Below are 25,572 nucleotides of genomic sequence, written 5' to 3'. Positions count from 1 at the left end.
CATACATGGAGTGGGCTGGTACAGCAATGCAAATTGAAAAATTCTCGAAATGCAAGGATACGATATGCATTTCAAAATCAAAGTAACAATTATATAAATGAAATGACTTGATAATACATTTGTAGATTGAAATGAAATCTGGAAATAGTATCAATGTTTCTTCCGGATAGTGCTGTCCTAAACAAGGTGAGAAATGGCTACAGAGGATGACAAGCGATACAATGTGTGGGAGCCACTACTAATCTTTTCTTAAGACTGATACAGCTCGGAAAATTGTTCCTCAGCAGACATTCCAATATATTTACAATCTATCCACCCACATTTATGATGAAGTCTTTCAATTATTAATTTTGTATGCATGTTAGATAGTTATTTTGATGATTAAATTACAGCTTTTAAATTCAGTAAAGTATTTTAGGCACAAAATAAAATTCATACACTTTATTATAAACACACTACATTACAGCAGCATAAATATAACCATATTAACACATTCCTTAGGAACTGCAATTCCATTCTTTAGCACCTGGCAGCAGAACCATGGCATCCACTTAAATAACTAGAAACAGTAAAATATGTCCATGTGATGGCGTTTAAGGAGACAGGCCTGAGCAAGAATTGCAACTCATCTTGTCCTACTCAACTCTCATTTCTTAGATATAAGTGCCCCACCACTATGGAGGTGGGGTGACACAAATGCAACTTAAATTGAGTTCTCTGGTTCAGACATAAAAACATCATACCTGGTGGCAGCTTAGAAATACATAAAATCACGAATTGGTGACATTTTATAAATACATAAATCAGTTAACAAATGCATAAATAAACCATCCTGCAAAACAACTAGTGGCAGTAATAGGCAATTTTTAAAAAGGGGCCCCATGGAGTTCTCCAGCAGAGCTTTAGCTCAGTTATTTATTTGTACCAGTCGTGCATGAATCACATGTTTTCTACATGCAACCAATTTTAAACTAGGTAACTTCGCTTTAGTCTCTTCTCTTTCTATCTGGAGTTTGTAAGAGGCCAGTCGGAGGAGAAAAAGAAGCCACATTTTACAAAGAAACCGAATCCAGAGTTTATAGACTCATTCCTATGTCCTCTTCGCCTTCCCACCTAAGCCCATGCTCACAGTGAACTGCACATGAAACGAACATGCATCCCTGTAATTCAGAAGAGCTGAAGACTGGTTTAGCCAAGAGCGCTTCTTAATGAGGAGAGTTACTTCATCCATATTTAAAATGTGTACAAAGCCAGAATTCCACCACATTTGGTAACTTTGTTACAGAATGGTTTGCACTATGGCAGTGCTTACATGATTATTGTGATCTAGGCATTCAGCAACTGCGGTTATATATCCTATCAATGAGAAAGCAAATGTGACAAAATGAGACAAACAAAAGATGTAATGGATAAGAGATGGGAGGAAGAACGAGCCAAGTTTTTAGTACATTCCTAAAGCAGAGATGTTGTGTTTCAGCTCACAGACTATATAGTAGGGAGTTAAACGGCTTTTCAAACAATCTATCTCCATGAGAGACCGGTTTTGTTTTGGGAATGGCCAGCAAAAGATTGTTTAAAGATTACTAAAAGAACACCGTAAGAAAGCAAGAAGGACAGTAAATTAAAGACAGAGCTTTTGCTTTTAATCACTTTGTGGATAGAGGATTCTAAAATGGATAGGCTGCCAATGGAGAGACCTCAAAATTGGACAGCTGTGGACTTGTCTGGGAATGTGGACGACCACCTAGGCTGCTGAATCTGGCCATGCTAGAGACAGCACTTACATTTTTTTGGGAAGGCTTAAAGGGGTACAATCTTGATTGAATGAGAAGGTTCATGTAAGGAATGTGAAGGTTCCAGTCAAAATAGGATAGCATGCTTACAGGATGTTCAAGTGGGCAAACCAGGTACTGGCACCTCCCACAACTGGAGAGTGAAGGGTCACTTTAGAGTCAAAAAGTAAACAAGGCTACAAAGAACTTTAGCAAGTTCCAATGAACAGCCCTTGTTATACTACCAGAAATTATGTTGCAATCGGATGTTAGTAAATAGGATCTGGGCGGATTCATTTTGAGGAAATTAGTGGACATCCATGGGCGAACCATAGATAGGAAGATTGCATGGACTATGGTGAAATGATCTGATAATAGGCTGCTTGAGAGAATCCAAAGAGGAACCCGATGTTGTCAGTATACATGTATAGGTGGGTCTCCGCTTCATGGAGCACAGAAGCAAGAGCCTGCATACAGAGAGTGAAAAGGATAAAACAATAAATCTCGGCATGACACCACAACTCAGGACTCCGTCTTTAAATGAGAAGCAGGGTAATACTACTTCCTGCATTTTCCAGGATAGAGCAAGGGGTTGAAATCAAATGTTGTAGTCAATGATGTTGAAGGCTACTGACAGATCTACTGAATCAGAGCCCTAGCACCCCCGTCTGTCGTCCACAAGCCTTCAGAGATGATCAAGAGTGGGCTGAACCAGTAACTGAAAACTCAGAAAAGACTGTTTTCTCCAATAGCTTATCAGGAAGGACTGAAGGGAAATAGTACAGAAATTATTCAGATCCTCAGGACTCAAGGTAACTGTCTTGAGAACTGGTTGCAAACTGCTATCTTCCATGTTGTAAGGAGCAGTTGTTGAATATTTGGAGAAGTACATTTTTGAGGACGGAGAGGATCTTTTTCCTGAACCTTGTCGGATGTGGATCTTAAAGCGAGTTAAAAGGTTATCAGACTGATATGGCAGGAGTCAACTTCTTGTCTGATATAGGTTAAATATCTTTTAGAAGAGTGTGTCAAAGTTGGTTGGAGGAACACTACTAAGGTCTAATGCCACATCAATATTTTTCTTACAGTCAGTGGAACAAGTCAGTAAATATGTTCGGAATTATTGAGGGGGTTTTAACCTTGTCTGGCTGCTTGGGGTATTGCATTTCAGAAATTGTACAGCACAGTTCCTTTTGCAATATTAAGGGTTTCTTTATTAAACATAGTCAAAATGTACCGTTTTTGTTTTCTTAATTCCATATTTGTTTGAAAGTGATAAGACTGTAACCTCACATGTAAAATCGGAAGAATGGTATTTCTTCGATCTACTTTTTGCTGTGCATACTGCTAACTAATGATCTTTCAGCTCTGCAGAGAAACATTTTGTTCTAGGAATGGCTTTGTTTCTGGAAAAAAAGAGCCTCATCCAAAACCGGGGAAATTATTCTAGTACTTGGTTCATAATAGTGTTCCTACCTTGGACAAGGGCCTCTTTCTAATGCGGAGGCCACCAGTTCTAGCCTGGGATCCCTATACTTCACATCTGCTCCGCTCTGTAGCTCAGAGTAGAGGGTTAACACTCAAAGCATAGTAGATGTGGGTTTGGCTGCCTTAAGCTTTGTCACTTGCTTCTGATTTAGCCAGGTGACAATGTTTGCCTTTCACATAATAGGCCAAAGTAGAGTTTGTGGGACCACTAGGTTGTGAGAGGTCTGCAACAAGTACCAGCAGCAGAAGGGGGTTTTGTTTGTAGTTCAGATGAACTGGAGTTGGGGTTGAGGAAGCACGAGTGGATATAGGAGACAATAAGATAAGGATATCCTCAAGGCAGGGAAACGGACTAACCTCCTTTAATTGTTTGTGTAAAGATTTCTGGGATATATTTTGTGTAACTTATCCCATGTGAATAAGAGTGGAAGCATGAGTATTTTATTTTGGTTGATTTAGGGATCACCTCCAATAGCACACTAGACTTACCCTTAATTAAACATCCTTGAGCCCCTTAAATGAGTAAAATAGAGACCTGCTGTACAATACTTCCCAACTATCTGAGCAGTGTCCTGAGGGAGGAGGAGCTATCCCATGTTCTGTCTCGAATTTTTGCCTCTAACACTTGTCACCATGAATAAGCAAGCACGACTCCAGCCATAAGATTTCCAAAGGGACATTTGGACCCTTCTTGTGAGTGGTGTCTCTTGGAGGAACTAGTTTCACCAAGCATGGGTGTTGTTTATTGGACGACAAGTCAGTTAACTGGAGGTAGACTGTCTCCTGGGGGAAAGTGTCTTTAAGAGACTTAGTGCTGAGGGACAGTTAAGAGTTAGAGGCAAGAAGGAGCTGCTTCTCCAAAAGGCTAAAATGGGGATACGGTCAGTGTAACGAAACCTGAGGAAATCTTCAAACTAACCTAGGATTGTGCAGCTTATCACTGAAACTTCAATCTTCAAATCCCTCTGAAAACCATTCATTTGGAGCCTATTCTTGGGTTACATTGTTAGTGTTCAAGTGACACCTGCATCATGTCAGATCACGGCACAGCAATGCCTGGGGCCACAAATCGTAAACATCCTGGTTCAAATCTGTGTTGACAGATAGGCTCTCATAATGGGACCCACTGTTCAACATCAAATCATTGGATCTTTGTTACCACTTCAAGCCAGATATAATACATTTAACACTCTTATTAATTTCCCAAAATCAACCTGAAACCTGCAAACCAGTCATTCACTTCTGAGTCAGAGCTCTAAAGCAAAAATGTATGCCTTTGAGGCAAAGAGCTGGCTCGTCGTGATTCAACACTGTTTTAATGAGCCAATTAATTTGTTCAACAGAACGACTTTGGACTATCTTTGGCATAATCAATCATTTGGTGACTATTAGGAGGTTAACCACATGTTTCTTCAACATTTTTCTTAGTGTGTGATACACTATTTTTATTAACTCTTTACCTTTCATTTAACTTTGTTTCGATTTAAAATGTTTAGATCGTCAACGTATCGTTATTTTGATTGTATACATACCACACAGATTGCTTGGCCTGTGTAGTACTTGATCACAGTAAGACTATCATTCAAATTCCCAAATGTAATCTATGAAGCATTTTTACCACCCAAAAAATCGTGCAGGTTTTACATGCAAGACTCTTTAAGGGCTGTCAGAAAAAGTGACAGAAGAAAAAATTAAGCACAAAATGATTTTTTTTAAATAGCCGCATACAATCAAGATCATTATTATTGTTAATAAAAGGAGTGGGTGGTAAAAGGCACAGTTAATAATAAAATAATAAAATCTGCAATGCCCATCTCAGAGAGATCCACAAAGGACATATCCATGCCATCTTTTATAGATAATTAACTATGCAAACAATTCTGATATAGATTGAACTGTACATAAAAGTATCCCATGAGGATAGCCTGAACATTTGGCATGGATTCAGCTCTCACTGACCAACAAGGACATCCATGCTTTAACATTTTCACTCGGCTCCAACAAAGAGTGAAAGGTGGTGCACCGCTCATCAGCTTTCAACTGAGACACAACTGGTGAACACGCAGTGGTGGGCTGTAAATCTAGAAAAACACCAAATAACTGTCGGGCTCACAGCTCAAAACAAACGTTTTGTCTCTTGTTTGCAGCAGGTGTTATTTTTTTCCAAACAATCTAGAATGTTTTCCACTGCTCAAAATCCTCGCCTCCACATGCAGAGCAAAATCCTCTGGACAGATTGGTGGAGGTGAACACTAATAGTATAAATGCAGGGTTCCAATGGGGTTTACAGGTCCTTTCTGAATTCTTTCACTATAGTGTACCCCAACCAATTCCATCCACCATTCAATTTGTAGCCACATTTCTCAAATAGTCCCGTGGAAGCCTTGGAGACAACTGGTGTATGCAAGACTACCTGGAGGAAGCCCTTGTTCCTTGCATGAGTTTCAAAGAAGCGCACAAGGCAGGAAGCCACACCTGAACGACGGTACCAGCGGCTAACAGAAAGCCTCTTCAGCTCAGCAATGCGGCGGTCGGATGTGGGCTCCAGAGCCACGCAGCCACAGACATCGTCGTCATCATAGACTGCAACCCAGATTCTGCGCTGGCCGGCACTGTAGTAGGAGTAGATGCGCTTTAGATCAGGTGAGTGCCAAAGTAGCAATTTCAGGACCACAATAGCCACCAATACAGGGATGAGGAGGGCAGCAATGAATGAATTAATAAGGAAGCGAAGGCCACTGCTGATCACAGCCAGGATAAGCAAAGACATGGGACGTGTCAATACATAGAGGATCAGGCGGTTCTCTGTATCCTTAAAGCCATCCTGGAAAGCAACATAATAAAACCTTTTATTAGACAAGTGAGCTGCAGTCATTCTCCAGTCACAATATCCTATTGCCATAGATGTTAATTCACAATGCCAGCAATTCAATGAGTCGTTCAGCACCCACCCCTGTGCCACATACAACATACATAAAGGCTACCCAACAATATGTAGCATCATAGATTCCCTCTCCAATTCCATCTCAAATAATGACTTTTCTGGAAGTTTAATCATAGCTTGCAGTGACACTCATCTAACAAAAGTAGACCCAGTGTAGCGTCAGGATACTTGAACAAACGTCACCCATTCAAGTGACCTCAGTCATGGACTCTGATATCTGCCACATCACAACTGCAACTGGGTGCACTAAACAACACACAATAAGGATTCTGTTGCTCAAATTAGAATTGATCTTAAATAATTGAAAAAACAAGAGGCGTTTGTAAATAGAGGAATAAATTGGTTTAATTAAATGATCCGGACGGGAGAGCCTGGACAGAATGTGTCTGCTGCAAATCTCTCGGCTGGCCGTCAATTTATACAATTCATGAGGTACAATAAAATGTTCTCTACATTCCAAAAGTGCATCTGAGCCATAAGGCCTCAGATGGCTTTCGACCTCGGGGAGAGCTAATTAGGACCAGTTAGGACCTATATACATGTGGTATATAGCTCTGTGGTATTTCTTGGGAACGCTAGCCTTTGGCCAAATGGGATTTATTGGAGCCAATTAGCTCAGAGTTGTTTGTGGTGCAGCTATCTGTGGAATCGATCAGGGTTTTCCCTGGGTGCGTGTTTGCCTGTAATTTGCGGGGGACTCTACCTGTGACTTGTTACTCAATATGCATGGGCATGGATCGCAGGACCTGCCTGACCACGTATCTCTGACTCAGGGTTGATGGGGAGGTCACCTTTGGTGAATCCGACAGCAATGATGTGAGTTCATAGGAACTCGCAAGAATAAAATGGCAGCCACTGGTATCGTTTTTATCGATATTACCAACACTGCGTACTGTTGCCATCTTGCAGAGTAGCATTATTCTTACTGGTGTTGTCAAAGGTATGTTTGCTTTGGTTTGAACATACGTTGACATTGTTGTTATCCGCAAAAATAATATCATACAAGCATGGATTATGACATACATTGGTATAATTATTGCGCATGTCGGTGCTGCTGTACGGGCACAAGTTACAGTAAACGTTTACATTATATTGCTGGGCATAGTCAAGGCCATGTGGGCATTGGCTGTGGCTTACGCTCACAGTGCATTTACTGATATTGCCGTTGTCAGGCCAGCACATATCATGACATTCATTAACATTGTATTCATCCATCACAACATTCCCCCTTCTTGTTGAGTCATCAGCTATCTATCCTCCTCGTATGACATGACAGTTACTTAGTGTGTTTTTGTTATGTTTTTTTGTTGGTTACTTTTTTTATAAATGTATACTACCCAATTTGAGGAATGCTTTTTTACAGCAAGAAAACCTCACTTGTAGGAAACAACATTACAGAAGTACAGCAAGGAGAGTGGGCATCACAGATGTCAGTAACTTAGACACCCATAACGGGATCCACAAAAAGATACTGTGCAACCATTCCTGCTCCAGGGCACCTCCCTCCTTCATATTGGCTTGAAGATTATCCAGATCTTGGATAGAGGGCTGTGAGGATCCCCGCACTAGAGGTGTGGGCGGCGGGGATGCACCCCCATGGAAAATTAATTAGCACTTCTTTGCCCTGGCGACGGTAGGAGGAGAGAGCTAGCGGCGAATTGTGTGTGCCTGTGGGCCCCACTTAGGAAGAGATGAGCTTGCTGGCTTTGCCCCTGGCGCAATGGTGCTGATATACCAGCCTTGGGGGGAGGGCAGTGCCCTACTGAACTGGGAAACAGGCGGCTACAGGCAAGACCATAAGAGTAGCAGCGGGGACAAGAGTTGGGCTCTGTCCGGGCCACATGCTGCACAGCGTAGCTCGAAGTCGCCCTTAGCCCTAAGTGCTAGACCGCTGAGGACACCTCTCCCCCTGTGGCACATTGTGGGGATAGTCACATCGCAGGACCTGTGAGGCCCAAAGGCTAATCAGCGAAGACACAGACTCGAGAAGGGGAACTCTGGGGTTCTTCCCGGATCTACACCTGACCTACAGTGGCAAGTGGTGGTCAGCGGACGAGGCATTGGTAATTACTATAAGGCCTGTAGAACAATTGGACAAATCCGCGGCACGGAAGCACATCGACCAGGCTGGAGCCTATACTTTATAGCAGCCCGCGCAACGCTCTTCGCGATCAGCAACCTTATTCGTCTGGGACCCGTCCGGAGCATTACACGCACTCTCCGCTGCGGTTTTGGATACAGAGTGAGTGTCCCGCAAAATGGGAAAAGGGGACAAAACCCAGGACGAAAATCTCCTTCGAACAAAGGCGCAAGAAGTCGTAGGACTCTGCGAACGCAGACAAGGGAGCCGCGCAGGAAGGGGAGGAAGCGGCAGCAGGCTCTGAGCTGAAGAATATACTGCTATTCATGGTGAAGGGCCTACACACCAGCATGACAGCCCTGGGCACCAAAATAGACGCCCTCACCTACAGGATCGACAGGATGGCGGAACGGATCGATAAACACACAGAGCGGCTGGACATGTCCAAGAGGAGGTTGACGGAGGTAGAGGAGGCACAAACGGAGCTGGACACAGACCACAAAAAAGTCGAACAACTCATGCAAATTCTACAGGACAAGACCGAAGATTTAGAGGCGAGGTCTCGTCCATGCAACCTGAGGATAACGGGCCTTCCGGAGACAACGTAGACAGGAAACATGGAGAAATTCATAGAAAAATTGCTGACCACCTTGCTGGGAGAAGAGTCTTTTTCCCAGATGTTTGTTGTGGAGCGCGCTCACCGCTCCCTGGGACCGTGTCCGCGCTCGGGGGTCCCACCGCGCCTGATCTTTGCAAAGCTACTTAACTATAGGGACAGAGACATTGCGTTGCGCTTGGCCAGAGAAAAGAAAACGCTGCAATTTGAGGGATCGGAAATATCTCTGTATCCTGACTTCACCGCCAGGGTGCAGGAGGCTCGTAAGCACTTTGCCCCATTCAAACGTAAACTTAGGGACCTGGGCCTGGACTATGCGATGCTGTACCCTGCAAAATTAAGAGACAACAGACATGGACAATCTCACCTGTTCACAGACCCTCGAGCCTTGCAACAAGCCCTAAAGAACTGGACGAGAGACCAGCGTAGAAGTGCGGTGGTGCCGGGTGAGGAAGCTGACGAGAACAGTCATCTAGACGAGCAGGAGTAATGGATTTCTAAATGGTTGACTCATAATGCGGTAAGATACAATGGCAGCGTTTAGTTAAGGGATGCTCCCCGAGAGCCAGTGGCCCAGATTGCATTGTGCTTTGAGGCACTGCCCTCCAGGACAAGAGTAGGACTGCAATGTGGGGCTTGGACTTGCATAGGAGTTGTTTTTTAGGAAGTTGAGGGTTGGGCAGAGAGGGAGGGAGGGGGGTAAAGGGCTCGGCAAGGCCAAATTGGGGGCAGTCTGCTGTGGGAGGGGAGGGGGGTTGTATTGTTGGTTTGTACACACGTTGCAGGGGGGATTGGGTTTTTTCTCTGTGAGCACACACCGCCCACCCTGGGCTTGCAAAATTTCATATCACACGAGTTGCACACACCTCAGAGAGATGGCAAACACAAATGAGCCAACTGTACATAATCCACCAGCCGCACTCACATGGAATGTTCGGGGCCTCAATGACCACCGGAAACTTCGCAGGGTGTTAAGTTATCTACAGCGGCAGAGGGTTGACCTGGCCCTTCTGCAGGAAACCCACCTTCCGCTTACAAGTAAGATGCTGCTCAGTAGGGGACTTGTGGGTAATTCCATAGCGGCGGGCTTTACAACACACTCCAGGGGTGTACTGAAATGGGTAAACCCGAGATGAAAAACTGACACGGTCGCTCCTGAAGGCGGACCAGGTGGGCAGATTTGAGATATATAATAGGGGATGGGAATGGACCTCGTAGTCATTAATGTCTATGGCCCGAACTACGACTCCCCTGAATTCTATCATAATCTAGCGACGGTTGCCCACTACTCAGGTACTATGGGGGGGGAGATTTCAATTTAGTGCTGAATCCAGCACTCGATAGGTCAGCTGGCCCGCCGCGCAAACCCTCTGCAGATGCGCAAACACTAATAGCGGAACTTACTAGTATGGATCTAGAGGATGTATGGAGGAGCAGACACACAACACAGGGAGGATACACACACTATTCTACCTACCATGACATCCACACTAGAATCGACTATTGGCTAGCGTCTTCTTCCATGCTGGGGCGTATCAAGGACTGTGTGGTCCTGTCGCGCACTCTGTCTGACCACCACTGATGTTGGTCCTAGTGGCTCTAACGAAACGGATCCTGCCATTCACATGGCGTTTCCCCCCATACTCTCTTCTTGATCCGCTATTCAGGGAAGAGTTGCCGGAAGAAATAGATATCTTCTTTGAGGCTAACATTGGGTCAGTAGATAGCTTCCAATCGGTGTGGGAAGCCTTCAAAGTATACATTAGGGGCGTATCTATGTCCAAACACTTTAGCGTGTTTGAATCTAGTCGACAGAGACTAACTGCGCTGGTGAAGCAATTAGTGATCCTAGAACAGCGGCAGCAGATAACGTCAGACACTACCGTAGCCGAGGAGATCAAGACCCTTATTACCGAATATAATGAGGAAGCGGACAGGGAAGTGCAACCCATGGGGGAAATATGCGACAGCGCGAACATACGGTGAGGGGGAGCGGCCAAGCTACCTCCTCGCTAGAATGCTTAGGGGTAATAGGGGTAAGCCCCACATCACTGGACTGAAGAGGTCTGATGGTCAAGTGGTCTCTGACGAACCTGAGATAGCGAGCGCGTTTAGGAGCTACTACGAAGATCTGTACTCCGCAAGAGGCGGGAACCTGTCTGATGAAATAACGGACTATTTGGAACACATAGATTTACCCATACTCACGAACACGCACCGTGAGTTCCTGATGCTACCGATAGGGGCAGACAAAATTGCAGAGGCTCTGGCGAGTATGCGCTCTGGTAGTGCACCTGGCGCTGATGGGCTTTTATAGGGCATTCCAGGACAAGCTGATCCCACATTTATCCACACTGTTTGATGACATCTGCGTGGAGGGCAGCATGCCGCAATCCATGAGGGAAGCCCTCATTGTCACAATACTCAAACCAGATAAGGCACCCGATGAGTGCAGCTCCTACAGACCACTATCCCTCCTAAAAGTTGATGCAAAGCTCTACGCGAAAGTTCTCGCAACCCGACTCGCTCTTTTGGCACCCAAGCTGGTTGCTCCAGAGCAGGCGGGATTCATTCCCAGTAGAAATTTGACTTACAATATCCGTACGGTTCTTGGAACCATGCAGCATGTTAGGCAAGATGCAAAGGCACTCGCGGTATTCTTAGATATGGAGAAAGCTTTCGACTCGGTCGAATGGCCATTCATGAGACAGGTGTGGATGTGGAGGCACTATATACTAATATCCCGCAACAAGCAACCCTGGAAGCAGTGGATTCGCTGATGCGAGAAGAGGAATGGTTATCCCCAACACCAATAACATTCATTATGGAATTGGCCCATATCGCCCTGACCGAGAACTTCTTCAGGTATGAATCCCAGTTATACCATCAAGTACGGGGTACTTCCATGGGTTCTACCTTCGCGCCGAGCTTGGCTTGCATTTATATGGCTTCTTTCGAGAAGAGGTACATCTACCCTCCGGAGCAAAACCCATACCGAGAGAACTTAACTCTCTGGCGTCGCTTTATCGACGACATCTTGATTCTTTGGAAAGGGGACCGTTCCAGCTGTGAAGCCTTCTGTGACTGGATTAACTTACAAGACCCCTTCCTTAAATTCACTGGAACCATCTCGGAGACGTCCATACCATTCCTCGATCTTACCATCAATCTGGGACCCGAAGCAATAACCACAACGCTATACAAGAAGGACACTGATAGAAATAGCTTGCTTCTCTACCAAAGCCATCATACTAAGGCCCTGCGAGATAATTTACCCTTTGGGCAATTTCTTAGGATTCGGAGGAACTGTAGCTCTGTCCAAGACTTCAGACAAGAGGCCCGGACCTTACAGCATAAACTCCAGGACAGAGGGTATCCCACCCGGTTGTTAAAAAATTCGTACAAACGAGCATTGAACAACAATAGAGATGCCCTTCTAGAGGTCCACCCCAAAGAACCAGATGACACCATCACCTGTGTCACCTCCTACACCAGGCATTCATCATTTATCAAGAAAGCCGTGATGACACATTGGGGTATCTTGAACTCCACTGGGATGGAATTGGCACAACCACGGTTCGCTTTCAAAAGGACTGCCAACCTCAAGGACACATTGATCCACACTCGCCCTAAGAAATTACAAACTCGACCAGTCAGGACCTTATGGGACCTTCCCCCTGTCACTGGACACTACAAATGTGGTTCCTGTGTGGTTTGCCCCCAAACCATCCAGGGCAGAACAATCGAACTCCCAGGAGATTTCACCTGGACCTTTCACAAACACACAAATTGTAACAGCTCGAGATGTATATACATCCTGGTGTGTCCCTGCAGATTGCTCTATATCGGAATGACAATGCGCCCGGTGAAACAACGGATAATGGAGCACAACAGCAACATTCGATGCTCCAAAACACACACCGGGCTGTATGAACATTGCAAGGAACATAAACATACCACTGAGGACATACAGTGGACAGTTCTAGAATGCCAACCTGGTATGAATCAGCAATCCCTCTTCAGACTGGAGCAGAGATGGGTACACCGTCTACACACAGATGAAAACGGGCTCAACGATGCGGTGCCCTGGACAATGCTCACTAGATAGCTGACCAATGGACTGTATTGTCCGTACCATGCCGAACACTGCCAACAATCATTAAGCTGAATGATCCCAATTATCCAATGCCCCCCCTGCATAGATCCGCGGGGTCACATTACCAGCACCCCAGCATGACTATCATCATGCTGCCTATGTCTACCTCCCTCTCAAGATGGCATTCGCGATTCCTTCCTCGCTAGCACGCGAAGCCGTCTTTCTTGAAAACACCGGCAACACACGGAGCGAGTGAATCTTCTGTGTCCATTGTTTACCACTCGTTGCCTGGTAACACGCCGGGGCCACGCCCACTAATCTGGCCACTCACACGGGTCATAAGTAGAGCGCCCGGAACGCCAAGCTTTACCGGCTGATCTGCGGCACCGTCCGCAGTGGGAAGGGTAGGTGACTAGAAGCCCTACGCCAGGAACTCCGAGGTAAGGCACATATGCTCCGTTCTGCGCCCCCGCGTGCGCCTCGTTCTGAGCGCCACGGCGGGACCAAGCCTTAAGCAGTTGAATGGGGAAACCCATTACCGCCAATCGATAACATGGCGGGGATACTTCCTCTTAACAGGTGGTCTCCACCAAGTCCTGGCCCCACCCGGTCAGCTCGAGGAAGCCTCCGTAGTGTAACACACGGGTAAGATTGTTCTAAATTTTACCATCACTGTATTATTTCGGCGGGTGTTATGGTTCATTTCAAGGGCTAGTTACCCATACACTGACTCCATCTAGTGTTCTTTTCTGAAACTTCACAAAGAAATGTTTTAAAATACTGTTTTTCTTCCCCCAAATGTTGTCTCAATTACCACTAGTTATCGCGCATGCTGATAGCACAGTAATAGCCCTTGATTTTTACAGGTTTTTACTGCATGACAAAGCTTCCAACCCACCTTGTTGGATACCACTAAGCATGCGATCTGCCTTGAACAAACCAAAGGCATGCTCACCCTCTGTACATTATGACAGTCACAAAACGCGAATGTTTCCACGTTTGTCTATGATATATCTCTCTGGTCTCTCCTTGACAGTACACTTCTCTCTTCTCTCTCCCATTTAGTCCTGGGAAGGGTCCTGAGGAAAGGACCTCCATACGACACCTACCAGGTCGTATACTGGGCCCCCTGACCACGGGGGAGCCCTTGCAAATCATATGAGCACCCCTTGGTCCTGACGAATTGCTCTATAAGCAAGAAACATGTTGACCATCCACTCACCAAGGGTCGAATGAGGCTTACTACCTTGATAGTTCTGCCTCTATACCCCTTGTATTTTTAAGAGAGCAGTGAGCCATATCATTAAAATCCCAATTTTTGGACTCTACTGACTCTTTTTATTTCACCCACGCTCACTTTTGCACACTCACTTGTTACCTCCTTGCATGGTCCCCTTACATCCACACACCCTTTGGCGAAGGAATAGAAGATCCCCGCCAAAGAGCAACAATTATTGTTGCCCGACAGGCATTGCACTGCCAGCCTGGCGCAGGGGCAGGGTATCGATGATGACGCTGAACGATCACCGGGTGGGATTACAAGTGTAGTCCAACCGGCGACTTGTGTGAGGTACCCCAAAAATTCCAAGAGAGGGTTCACTACACTCACTTTTTTGCTGTTTGACCCGACAAGAGAGAGACCAATGACAGTCCTCTAGCTGACTGCAACCGGGGAACTCTGTATTTCTTTTTGTTGATAGTCTTTCTAGGACACATACATTGGACCCCTCTAAATAATTGTCCTAACCCTGTGTTCCCCCCTGTTGATACAATCCCTTGCGTGCCTTTGGCACGGGAACCCCTTTGTTTATAGGATACCAAGTGGCGAAGATTTCACTCGCCACTTTGGACCATTTTTGAGACAACATTTCAAGTGGGAGAATCACATTAATCTTTAAGATCACCTACTCTGGCCGGCAGACATCCTTGGCACCGCATCCGGAACCTTTACGACCATGGAGGACGTCCCCGGGCTCAGTTTCAATGAGGACACCATAGCCGATGCCCTAAGATCGACACCATCCCTCCTAACAAATCCCCCCACCACATCATCCGGCGCATCTTCCGATGATTGGACCATACTATCGGAAATGAAAAAGGAACTCATCAGGATCACCATTCACGGAATCATGATGACTGAATACTTGAGGAGTAATATAGCCCCACAAGGTTTGATAGTAAACATAATTCCGAGACTATTTCTAGACGACAAAAGGTTCAAATTAGAGTGGTGTCAGGTTTCATGGAAATGTACCAAGGATCTCCTCTTTCTTATCAGTCAAACGGCGAAGCGTCTATCAGATGCTTTACTAGAGAAGATCTCCGCCATGGAAGCTACCATGAAAACCACCGTATCCAAGAACAACAAAACAGCGTTCACGACCAAACTCTCGGAAATAAATCAAGAAATGGCGGATCACCACGAGTTTCTACTGAAACAAAAAACAACCAAACTCGAGAAAGATATTGCCAAATTTGTAAAAGAAAAAGTCTACCCCTACTTGAAGGATGATTACAACGGGAAAAAGAAAACCTACTCCTCTGATGAGAACTCAGGGAGCGATACCAGACGTGGATCGGATAGTAGTGATTCCAGTGGGGGAGTCCCACCAAGAAATCCCCGACCACCTCGGACATGGCAACAAGGCTATTACCAAAGCCCAGCCTTCCATGGGCCACCTCAGATGGCACCCCCCTGGCAGTACCCCTTCTACCCACAGGGCCCCCCGCAATTCTACCCCCCCAATCCGCCACCTTTTCACGGCAGAGGCTGGGGCAGAGGAAGAGGGCGAAAGCGAGGAGGGCAAAAGGGTGTACAGTGGCAGGACCAGATACCAGTACCAGCAGCAATGGAGACCAGGAGCACGTCATCCAGGGGGAGACGAGCTTAGTTGTCAACCTATCAAAGAGAACCCTGACACCAACTGAAACACGAGTACTAGAGAAAGGTCTTGGTTTTGTTCCTACACCAACCCCAGACCCATTCCAAGAGATGATTGAACTGAAACAATTTTTTAGGAAAATCCGTCTCCGGGCATTCTTTGACAACCAACCTGAACTCCCGGATCTTGATACAGGTTTAAGAAAACCCTCCACCTTCACCCCCACTGATGGGATGGTACCACCCGAAGTCCTCACTTTTGAGCGGGCGGTCCTGAGGAGCATGCGTGAGATACCCTCGAAGAAAACCTTCCACAATCTGTCCAATACAGAACGACTAGCAGTCAAAACACTAGGCCAAGACGAGACGATCGTCATTAAACAAGCGGACAAGGGGGGCGCCACGGTCATTCAGAACTACGAAGACTATGATCGTGAGTGCAGAAGACAATTGACAAATACCAACCATTACAGACCTCTCCTTGAAGACCCAACCAAAAGATTGACAACTACCATCATGGGCCTTGTGATTGAGGGGGAGACTAACGAGTGGATAAGCAGAAAGGAAGCAGATTTCTTGATCACTCCGGATCCTGTTATCCCCTACTTTTATACTCTCCCTAAAATACACAAGGGTACGTCTCCTGTCCCTGGGAGACCCATTGTCTCGGGAATTGGATCCCTACTAGAACCACTGTCACAATTTTGTGATGCGTTCTTCCAACCTTACGTCAAACAGATACCATCCTACCTGCAAGACACCAGGGATGTACTACGTCTAATTGCAGACATAGATGGCAGAGAGGACACTGACTTGCTTCTTACCCTCGATGTGGAGGCACTATATACTAATATCCCGCAACAAGCAACCCTGGAAGCAGTGGATTCGCTGATGCGAGAAGAGGAATGGTTATCCCCAACACCAATAACATTCATTATGGAATTGGCCCATATCGCCCTGACCGAGAACTTCTTCAGGTATGAATCCCAGTTATACCATCAAGTACGGGGTACTTCCATGGGTTCTACCTTCGCGCCGAGCTTGGCTTGCATTTATATGGCTTCTTTCGAGAAGAGGTACATCTACCCTCCGGAGCAAAACCCATACCGAGAGAACTTAACTCTCTGGCGTCGCTTTATCGACGACATCTTGATTCTTTGGAAAGGGGACCGTTCCAGCTGTGAAGCCTTCTGTGACTGGATTAACTTACAAGACCCCTTCCTTAAATTCACTGGAACCATCTCGGAGACGTCCATACCATTCCTCGATCTTACCATCAATCTGGGACCCGAAGCAATAACCACAACGCTATACAAGAAGGACACTGATAGAAATAGCTTGCTTCTCTACCAAAGCCATCATACTAAGGCCCTGCGAGATAATTTACCCTTTGGGCAATTTCTTAGGATTCGGAGGAACTGTAGCTCTGTCCAAGACTTCAGACAAGAGGCCCGGACCTTACAGCATAAACTCCAGGACAGAGGGTATCCCACCCGGTTGTTAAAAAATTCGTACAAACGAGCATTGAACAACAATAGAGATGCCCTTCTAGAGGTCCACCCCAAAGAACCAGATGACACCATCACCTGTGTCACCTCCTACACCAGGCATTCATCATTTATCAAGAAAGCCGTGATGACACATTGGGGTATCTTGAACTCCACTGGGATGGAATTGGCACAACCACGGTTCGCTTTCAAAAGGACTGCCAACCTCAAGGACACATTGATCCACACTCGCCCTAAGAAATTACAAACTCGACCAGTCAGGACCTTATGGGACCTTCCCCCTGTCACTGGACACTACAAATGTGGTTCCTGTGTGGTTTGCCCCCAAACCATCCAGGGCAGAACAATCGAACTCCCAGGAGATTTCACCTGGACCTTTCACAAACACACAAATTGTAACAGCTCGAGATGTATATACATCCTGGTGTGTCCCTGCAGATTGCTCTATATCGGAATGACAATGCGCCCGGTGAAACAACGGATAATGGAGCACAACAGCAACATTCGATGCTCCAAAACACACACCGGGCTGTATGAACATTGCAAGGAACATAAACATACCACTGAGGACATACAGTGGACAGTTCTAGAATGCCAACCTGGTATGAATCAGCAATCCCTCTTCAGACTGGAGCAGAGATGGGTACACCGTCTACACACAGATGAAAACGGGCTCAACGATGCGGTGCCCTGGACAATGCTCACTAGATAGCTGACCAATGGACTGTATTGTCCGTACCATGCCGAACACTGCCAACAATCATTAAGCTGAATGATCCCAATTATCCAATGCCCCCCCTGCATAGATCCGCGGGGTCACATTACCAGCACCCCAGCATGACTATCATCATGCTGCCTATGTCTACCTCCCTCTCAAGATGGCATTCGCGATTCCTTCCTCGCTAGCACGCGAAGCCGTCTTTCTTGAAAACACCGGCAACACACGGAGCGAGTGAATCTTCTGTGTCCATTGTTTACCACTCGTTGCCTGGTAACACGCCGGGGCCACGCCCACTAATCTGGCCACTCACACGGGTCATAAGTAGGGCGCCCGGAACGCCAAGCTTTACCGGCTGATCTGCGGCACCGTCCGCAGTGGGAAGGGTAGGTGACTAGAAGCCCTACGCCAGGAACTCCGAGGTAAGGCACATATGCTCCGTTCTGCGCCCCCGCGTGCGCCTCGTTCTGAGCGCCACGGCGGGACCAAGCCTTAAGCAGTTGAATGGGGAAACCCATTACCGCCAATCGATAACATGGCGGGGATACTTCCTCTTAACAGGTGGTCTCCACCAAGTCCTGGCCCCACCCGGTCAGCTCGAGGAAGCCTCCGTAGTGTAACACACGGGTAAGATTGTTCTAAATTTTACCATCACTGTATTATTTCGGCGGGTGTTATGGTTCATTTCAAGGGCTAGTTACCCATACACTGACTCCATCTAGTGTTCTTTTCTGAAACTTCACAAAGAAATGTTTTAAAATACTGTTTTTCTTCCCCCAAATGTTGTCTCAATTACCACTAGTTATCGCGCATGCTGATAGCACAGTAATAGCCCTTGATTTTTACAGGTTTTTACTGCATGACAAAGCTTCCAACCCACCTTGTTGGATACCACTAAGCATGCGATCTGCCTTGAACAAACCAAAGGCATGCTCACCCTCTGTACATTATGACAGTCACAAAACGCGAATGTTTCCACGTTTGTCTATGATATATCTCTCTGGTCTCTCCTTGACAGTACACTTCTCTCTTCTCTCTCCCATTTAGTCCTGGGAAGGGTCCTGAGGAAAGGACCTCCATACGACACCTACCAGGTCGTATACTGGGCCCCCTGACCACGGGGGAGCCCTTGCAAATCATATGAGCACCCCTTGGTCCTGACGAATTGCTCTATAAGCAAGAAACATGTTGACCATCCACTCACCAAGGGTCGAATGAGGCTTACTACCTTGATAGTTCTGCCTCTATACCCCTTGTATTTTTAAGAGAGCAGTGAGCCATATCATTAAAATCCCAATTTTTGGACTCTACTGACTCTTTTTATTTCACCCACGCTCACTTTTGCACACTCACTTGTTACCTCCTTGCATGGTCCCCTTACATCCACACACCCTTTGGCGAAGGAATAGAAGATCCCCGCCAAAGAGCAACAATTATTGTTGCCCGACAGGCATTGCACTGCCAGCCTGGCGCAGGGGCAGGGTATCGATGATGACGCTGAACGATCACCGGGTGGGATTACAAGTGTAGTCCAACCGGCGACTTGTGTGAGGTACCCCAAAAATTCCAAGAGAGGGTTCACTACACTCACTTTTTTGCTGTTTGACCCGACAAGAGAGAGACCAATGACAGTCCTCTAGCTGACTGCAACCGGGGAACTCTGTATTTCTTTTTGTTGACAGGTGTTACAGCGCCTGTGACTGGGCGACCCGTTTCTGCAAATGCTGGGTGCCTTATACCATAAGCCGTCGGCTAGGCTCAGATTGGGAGACCTGGTGACGAACCCCTTTCCAATCTGCAGAAGAACTAGACAGGGGTGTCCATTATCCCCCTTACTATACGCTCTAGTGGCTGAGCCGCTCGCCTGCGCACTGCGGGAATATCACAGTAATGAGGGCGTAAGCTTTTCAACATATAAAATAGTGGTCTCGACGTATGCAGATGACACCCTGCTATATGTCAAAGACCCAGAACGGAACCTGTCGTCTAAGCATTGGGAGGTAGTGCGTTCCGGATCCCTCTCTGGACTAAGGGTCAACTGGGCGGGCAAGCAATCTAGAGTGAAGTGGACTGTCCTTACTCTACCGTACAATATGGGTGGATTGGGTGCTCCAGATTTTGAGCATTACTACAGGGTGGCGCAGGCCGCCCATCTGCACACCTGGATACACGGAGATGCGAACATTCCCCATGTGCGAATGGAACGTGTTTTTGCTGACCCGCTTCCTCTCCCAGCCACGATTTTCAGACCGGTGGATCAACGGACGGGCATCTTAGACTCCATAACTGCTACGACTCATGCCTGGCATTCCCTTTTAAAGGCACAGGGTGGCGCTTTGCTATATTCGCCGAGCATGCCTGTGGAGTGGGCTCTTTGGCTACCGCCAGTTAGGGAGAAAGGAGGAGTGGTGCAAGCAATGCACAGATTGGGCATTCGTGTGGCGGGTGACCTATTCTCGGATGACAGAGTCAAGACTTGGGACCAGATAGAGACAGTGGAAGGAGTAGTTTCTGTCCTGTAACTCCAGTTCTGTAGTAGGGGTATCTCTGTTATAGTCATAATCTAGTGAATAGTCCCGCCCATGTGCGTGGACCCCGGCAATCAAAAATAATCTCTTAAGTTGTCAAAATAATGCAGAAACTGCAAAGACACTTAAGAGAAAATTTAAATACAAATAATGCAGCCTATATCCACAGGCTACACTGTCCAGTACTTCAACTAGAAATTCCACCAAAAATAACCACACACAGCACAGCCTGCTAGTTTCTACCATAGAGAAACCTGCCTCCCCCAGTCAAAGACTCAGGAATGATAGAGAGGAAGGTAGGGACAGACAAGCCCCATAGGCTGCCATTATGTGGCTTAAATAGGATACTGTGCCTTTAAGAGAACTTTCCAGAACTTCTCCCAGTATCCCAGAATGCATAGCAGGTCCCTCTACTTTCAGTTCTTTTTGAAGGCGAAGCACGCCAGACCTGTCGCATTCTTTACATGATGAAAAATCTCCACCGGGGAGGAGGGCGGGCGCTTATGACTATAACAGAGATACCCCTACTACAGAACTGGAGTTACAGGACAGAAACTACTCCTTCTGTAGTGGGGATCTCTGTGTATAGTCATAATCTAGTGAATAGAATGGCAAGCCCATCCCCACACCAAAGCGGTGGTGGAGAATAAATACATAACGCCACTACTGTGCGAACAAATTCCGCAGCGAAGCCTGCCCAACCTGAGCGTCTGCCCTGGCGTCAGTGTCCAGGCAGTAATGCTTAGCAAAGGTATGAACCGACTTCCAAGTGGCTGCCTTGCAGATTTCAGCAATCAGCACGTTACGGAGCAAGGCTGTCGTGGCAGCTTTGCCCCTGGTGGAATGAGCCTTAGGCTTACCTCCTAAGGTCTTATTAGCCTTCTGGTAACACAATTGTATGCAGGACACAATCCACCTAGAGATGGACTGCTTAGAGGTCGCAAGACCCGTCCTGACCGATCCATAATTGATAAACAACTGGTCAGACCTACGAATATCCTTGGTTTTATCCAGATAAAATTTCAACACCCTCCTAACATCCAGGGAATGGAGAGACCTCTCCGCTGGCGATGAAGGGTTCTGAAAAAACGTAGGCAAAGTTATAGTCTGGTTGACATGAAAATCAGAAAAAACCTTGGGAAGAAATTTAGGGTGAGTACGCATAACAACCTTAGCAGCATGAAATACAGTATAAGGTTCATTACAACACAACGCCTGAATTTCACTCACCCTGCGGGCCGATGTAATGGCCACGAGGAACGCCGCCTTCCAGGACAGGTGCTGCAACGAAGCCTTATGAATAGGTTCAAAAGGCTCCTTCATCAATCTGGACAGCACCACATTCAATTCCCATGAAGGCGAGGGAAGCCTGACAGGAGGGAATACTTTCTTCAAACCTTCCAGAAAATCTTTGATCACAGGGATCTGGAAAAAGGAAGTCTGTGAAGGGCATTTCCTGTAGGCAGTCAATGCAGCAAGATGTACCTTAATGGAATGGACATTAAGGCCAGACTGCGCCAAATGTAAAAGGTAAGGAAGGATGACATCTTCCTTGCAGGTCGTAGGATCATGGTTCTTAGACTGGCACCAGATACAAAACCTCTTCCACTTGTAAGCATATGAAGTCCGAGTGGAAGGTCTCTTAGACTCCTTCAGTATGTCCATGCAGTCATCGGGCAGATTCAGATGGCCATATTGCACTATCTCAGGAGCCATGCCGCCAAACTCAAAGAGGAGAGGTCGGGGTGTAACATCGTCCCCCGAACTTCGTGAGAAGGTCCGGCCTGCACGGCAACCGAATGTGAGGAAGGAGAGACCGGTGAAGTAGGTCCGTGAACCACCACTGCCTGGGCCACTCCGGGGCGATGAGTATCATCCGAGCTCTGGACCGGGCCAGCTTGATGAGTACCGCCGGAATCAGGGGAATGGGAGGAAAGGCGTACAGAAAGCTGTTCGTCCAGTTGATCCATAACGCATTCCCCAGCGTCCCTTGCTGGAAGTACCTGGAGGCGAAGTCTCTGCACTTGCTGTTTTCGGCGGTGGCGAACAAATCTACATCTGGAGTTCCCCACCTTGCGAAGACTTCTCCTAGTACTTCGTCGTTTATGACCCATTCGTGGTTTTCCTGAAGCAGTCTGCTCAGTGCGTCTGCCTGAACATTCTGCACACCTGGTAGATGGGTGGCCGTTATCGTCAGTCCTCTGGCTAGGAGCCAGTGCCAGATCGTCTGCGCCTCCTGAGACAGAGTGCGCGATCTCGAGCCCCCCTGCTTGTTGAGGTAATACATCGTGGTGGTATTGTCCGTCTGTACAAGCAGAGAGTTGGTCTGGAAGGACGGAAGAAAGGCCTTCAGCGCCAAGTGAACAGCCCTGAGTTCCAGGAAATTGATGTGATACGTGGCCTCCATCGGTGACCACGTGCCTTGAATCTGTAGAGTCCCGGAGTGCGCTCCCCATCCCAGAAGAGACGCATCCGTCACGACAGTCTGTGTGGGAATGTCCTTGTGAAAGGGAACCCCTCTGAGGAGATTCTCCGCCGAACCCCACCACTTCAGGGACTGAAGAGCATGCAGCGACAGGCGAATCTTGTCGTCCCAAGATCCTTTCCTCTGATCCCACTGGTCCTCCAAGCACTCCTGCAACGGTCTCATGTGCAGCCGTGCGTGTGGCGTCAGGAAGATACAAGAGGCCATCGATCCCAGTAGAGAAGACACCGTCCTCACTGTTGTAGATGGAGTCGTCATAAGAGCCTGAGCCTTCCGAAGGAGTGATAATCGTCGCTCTTCCGAAGGAGACACGCTTGCTGACAGCGTATTGATGGAGGCTCCCAAGTACTGTATGCATTGGACCGGAGTCGGGACAGACTTGGCCATGTTGATGTGCAGCCCCAGCTTGTTCAGGAGAATGCACGTCTTCTGGAAGTGTGCTCGCGCTTCCGAGAAGGAGGATGCCTTGATCAACCAATCGTCCAAGTAAGGGTAGACGAACACCTTGTTCTTCCTCAGGTGTGCTGCCACCACCGCCATGCACTTCGAGAATGTTCTCGGCGCAGACTTCAGTCCGAATGGGAGTGCTGTGTATTGATAGTGATTGGTGCCGACTTGGAACCGCAGGAACTTCCTGTGTTTGTGTGCAATGGGCACATGGAAGTAAGCATCCTGTAGGTCTATAGCGCAAGGCCAGTCTCCCTGTTGCAACTGAGGGTAAATCTGATGCAACAACAGCATGCAGAACTTTTCCCTGCGAATCCATTTGTTTGCCTGTCGCAAATCCAGAATGGGCCTGAACTCGTTCTTGTCCTTCTTGCGAACCAGAAAGAACCGGGAGTACAGACCTCTTCCTCTCTGAGACCGAGGTACGTCTTCTATCGCCCTTTTCCTTAACAGGACATCCGCTTCCGCCTGAAGCTCGCGCAGTTGAAACTGCGAGCTGACCGGGGGAATCGCTGGAGGAGGGCTGGTGAACCGAAGACTGTATCCATTGCAAACAATATTCAGCACCCACTTGTCCTGAGTAATTTTTCTCCACTCTGCCAGAAAAAATTGGATGCTTCCCCCTACCGGAGTGGGTAACGGATCCGGGGGAAGTAAGTTCCTAGGGCCTAGACCCAGCCTGGCCCTTGGGCGCCGGAGCCGACTGCTGGCCTCCTCTGCCCTTCTGCCGCTTCTGGAACGGCTTACGGAACTGCTGTTGCTGCTGCGAGTGCCCCGAAGCCTGTCCTCTTCCTCGGCCTTGTCCGCCGAACCGCCGTTGGAAGGGGCGGTACTGCTTCTTGGTCTCTTTGGGCTTCTCCAGGCCCACAGCCATCAGCGTTTCTGCCTCCGCCTTCATGCGGGCCATTTCATCATCCGCATGCTTTCCGAAGAGGGTCTCTCCGGAGAACGGCAGATTGGCCACCCTCTGCTGTGCGTCCGGTTTCAGGGACGTAAGCCTGAGCCATGCGTGGCACCGCTGGTTGATACCGTGGCAAAATCCGTGAGCCGCCAACAGGGAAGAGTCCGCTGCCGCGCTGATTATCTGGTTGGCCACCAGCATCCCCTCACTCAGGACTTCCATGAAGTCTTCACGCTGCTCCCGAGGCAAATGCTCCGCGAAGCGCTCGAGGGAGTCCCAGAGGGCGCGGTCGTATCGGCCCAACAGTGCCGTAGCGCTCGCCGCTTTCATGGATGTAGCGGAGGTTCCACAGACTTTTCTCCCCGCCGAATCCATCCACCTTGACTCCTTGTCCGGGGGAACCATGGAGGACGGAGTGGTGGCATGCTGTTTGCGGGCCGCCGTGACGATGACAGAGTCAGGCGGAGGCTCCGCTCTCAAAAAGGCCGGATCCGAGTCGGGAGCCCGGTACTTCTTTAGTAATCTTGATGGAGCCGCCCTCGTCACCGCCGGGGTGAGAAAAAGAGCCATAGCCGGTTCTTCCAGGCCCGGCACCAGAGGCAGGAGAGGACGCGCCAGGTGCTTCTGATGCAGAGTCTCGAAAATGACCGACGTCTTCGGAGTAGGCACCGTCAGGGATATGCCTAGCTTCGCAGCGCCCCTCAACAGGACGTCCTGAAACGCCACCAGGTCGTCTATCGGGGACACTGGTGTCCGGTGACCCCGATAGGGTAGGGGAATAATCCCTGGTCCCCGAGGACCTCGTGTGTGAGCGAGATTCGCGCCTCCTATGGCGGTGTCTCGATCTCGTGGATGATCTGCGCCGCGATCTCTCCTTCCTCCCAGAGCGAGAGCGAGACCTGCCAGCTCGTGGACGCTCCTCCGGTTTACGTGGAGGGGTCTTCCGTGGTTCCTCACGGGGTTTCCTCGGTTCCTCCCGGGGTTTCGGTTTCGGAGTCCCCTTAGGAGGAGCAGGCAGGGACGGCAGGGAAGTGGACCTCGGAGGAGGAACCTTCGGCTGCGGGGTGGGCCCATGCGGAGGGACCGGAGGTGGAGAAGGGTCTCCTGA

General features: G+C 47.9%; 1 protein-coding gene across 5 annotated transcripts in view; it reads right to left on the bottom strand.

Moving 5' to 3' along the window:
• Positions 1-426: 426 nt before the first annotated feature.
• Positions 427-25,572, bottom strand: part of NAT14 (N-acetyltransferase 14 (putative)) — a 104,034-nt gene continuing 78,888 nt past the window's right edge. For all 5 annotated transcript variants that reach the window (XM_086930463.1, XM_086930466.1, XM_086930464.1 and 2 more), the window contains exon 3: positions 427-6,084. In XM_086930463.1, coding sequence (XP_086786589.1) covers positions 5,545-6,084 — 540 coding nt within the window. In that variant the 3' untranslated portion in view covers positions 427-5,544. The remainder of the gene's footprint in view (positions 6,085-25,572) is intronic.

Source organism: Lissotriton vulgaris, chromosome 7 (assembly GCF_964263255.1).
Source record: "Lissotriton vulgaris chromosome 7, aLisVul1.2, whole genome shotgun sequence".
NCBI lineage: Eukaryota > Metazoa > Chordata > Amphibia > Caudata > Salamandridae > Lissotriton > Lissotriton vulgaris.
Note: the sequence above shows the minus strand (reverse complement) of the source record. Positions and strands in the feature narration are given on the sequence as shown.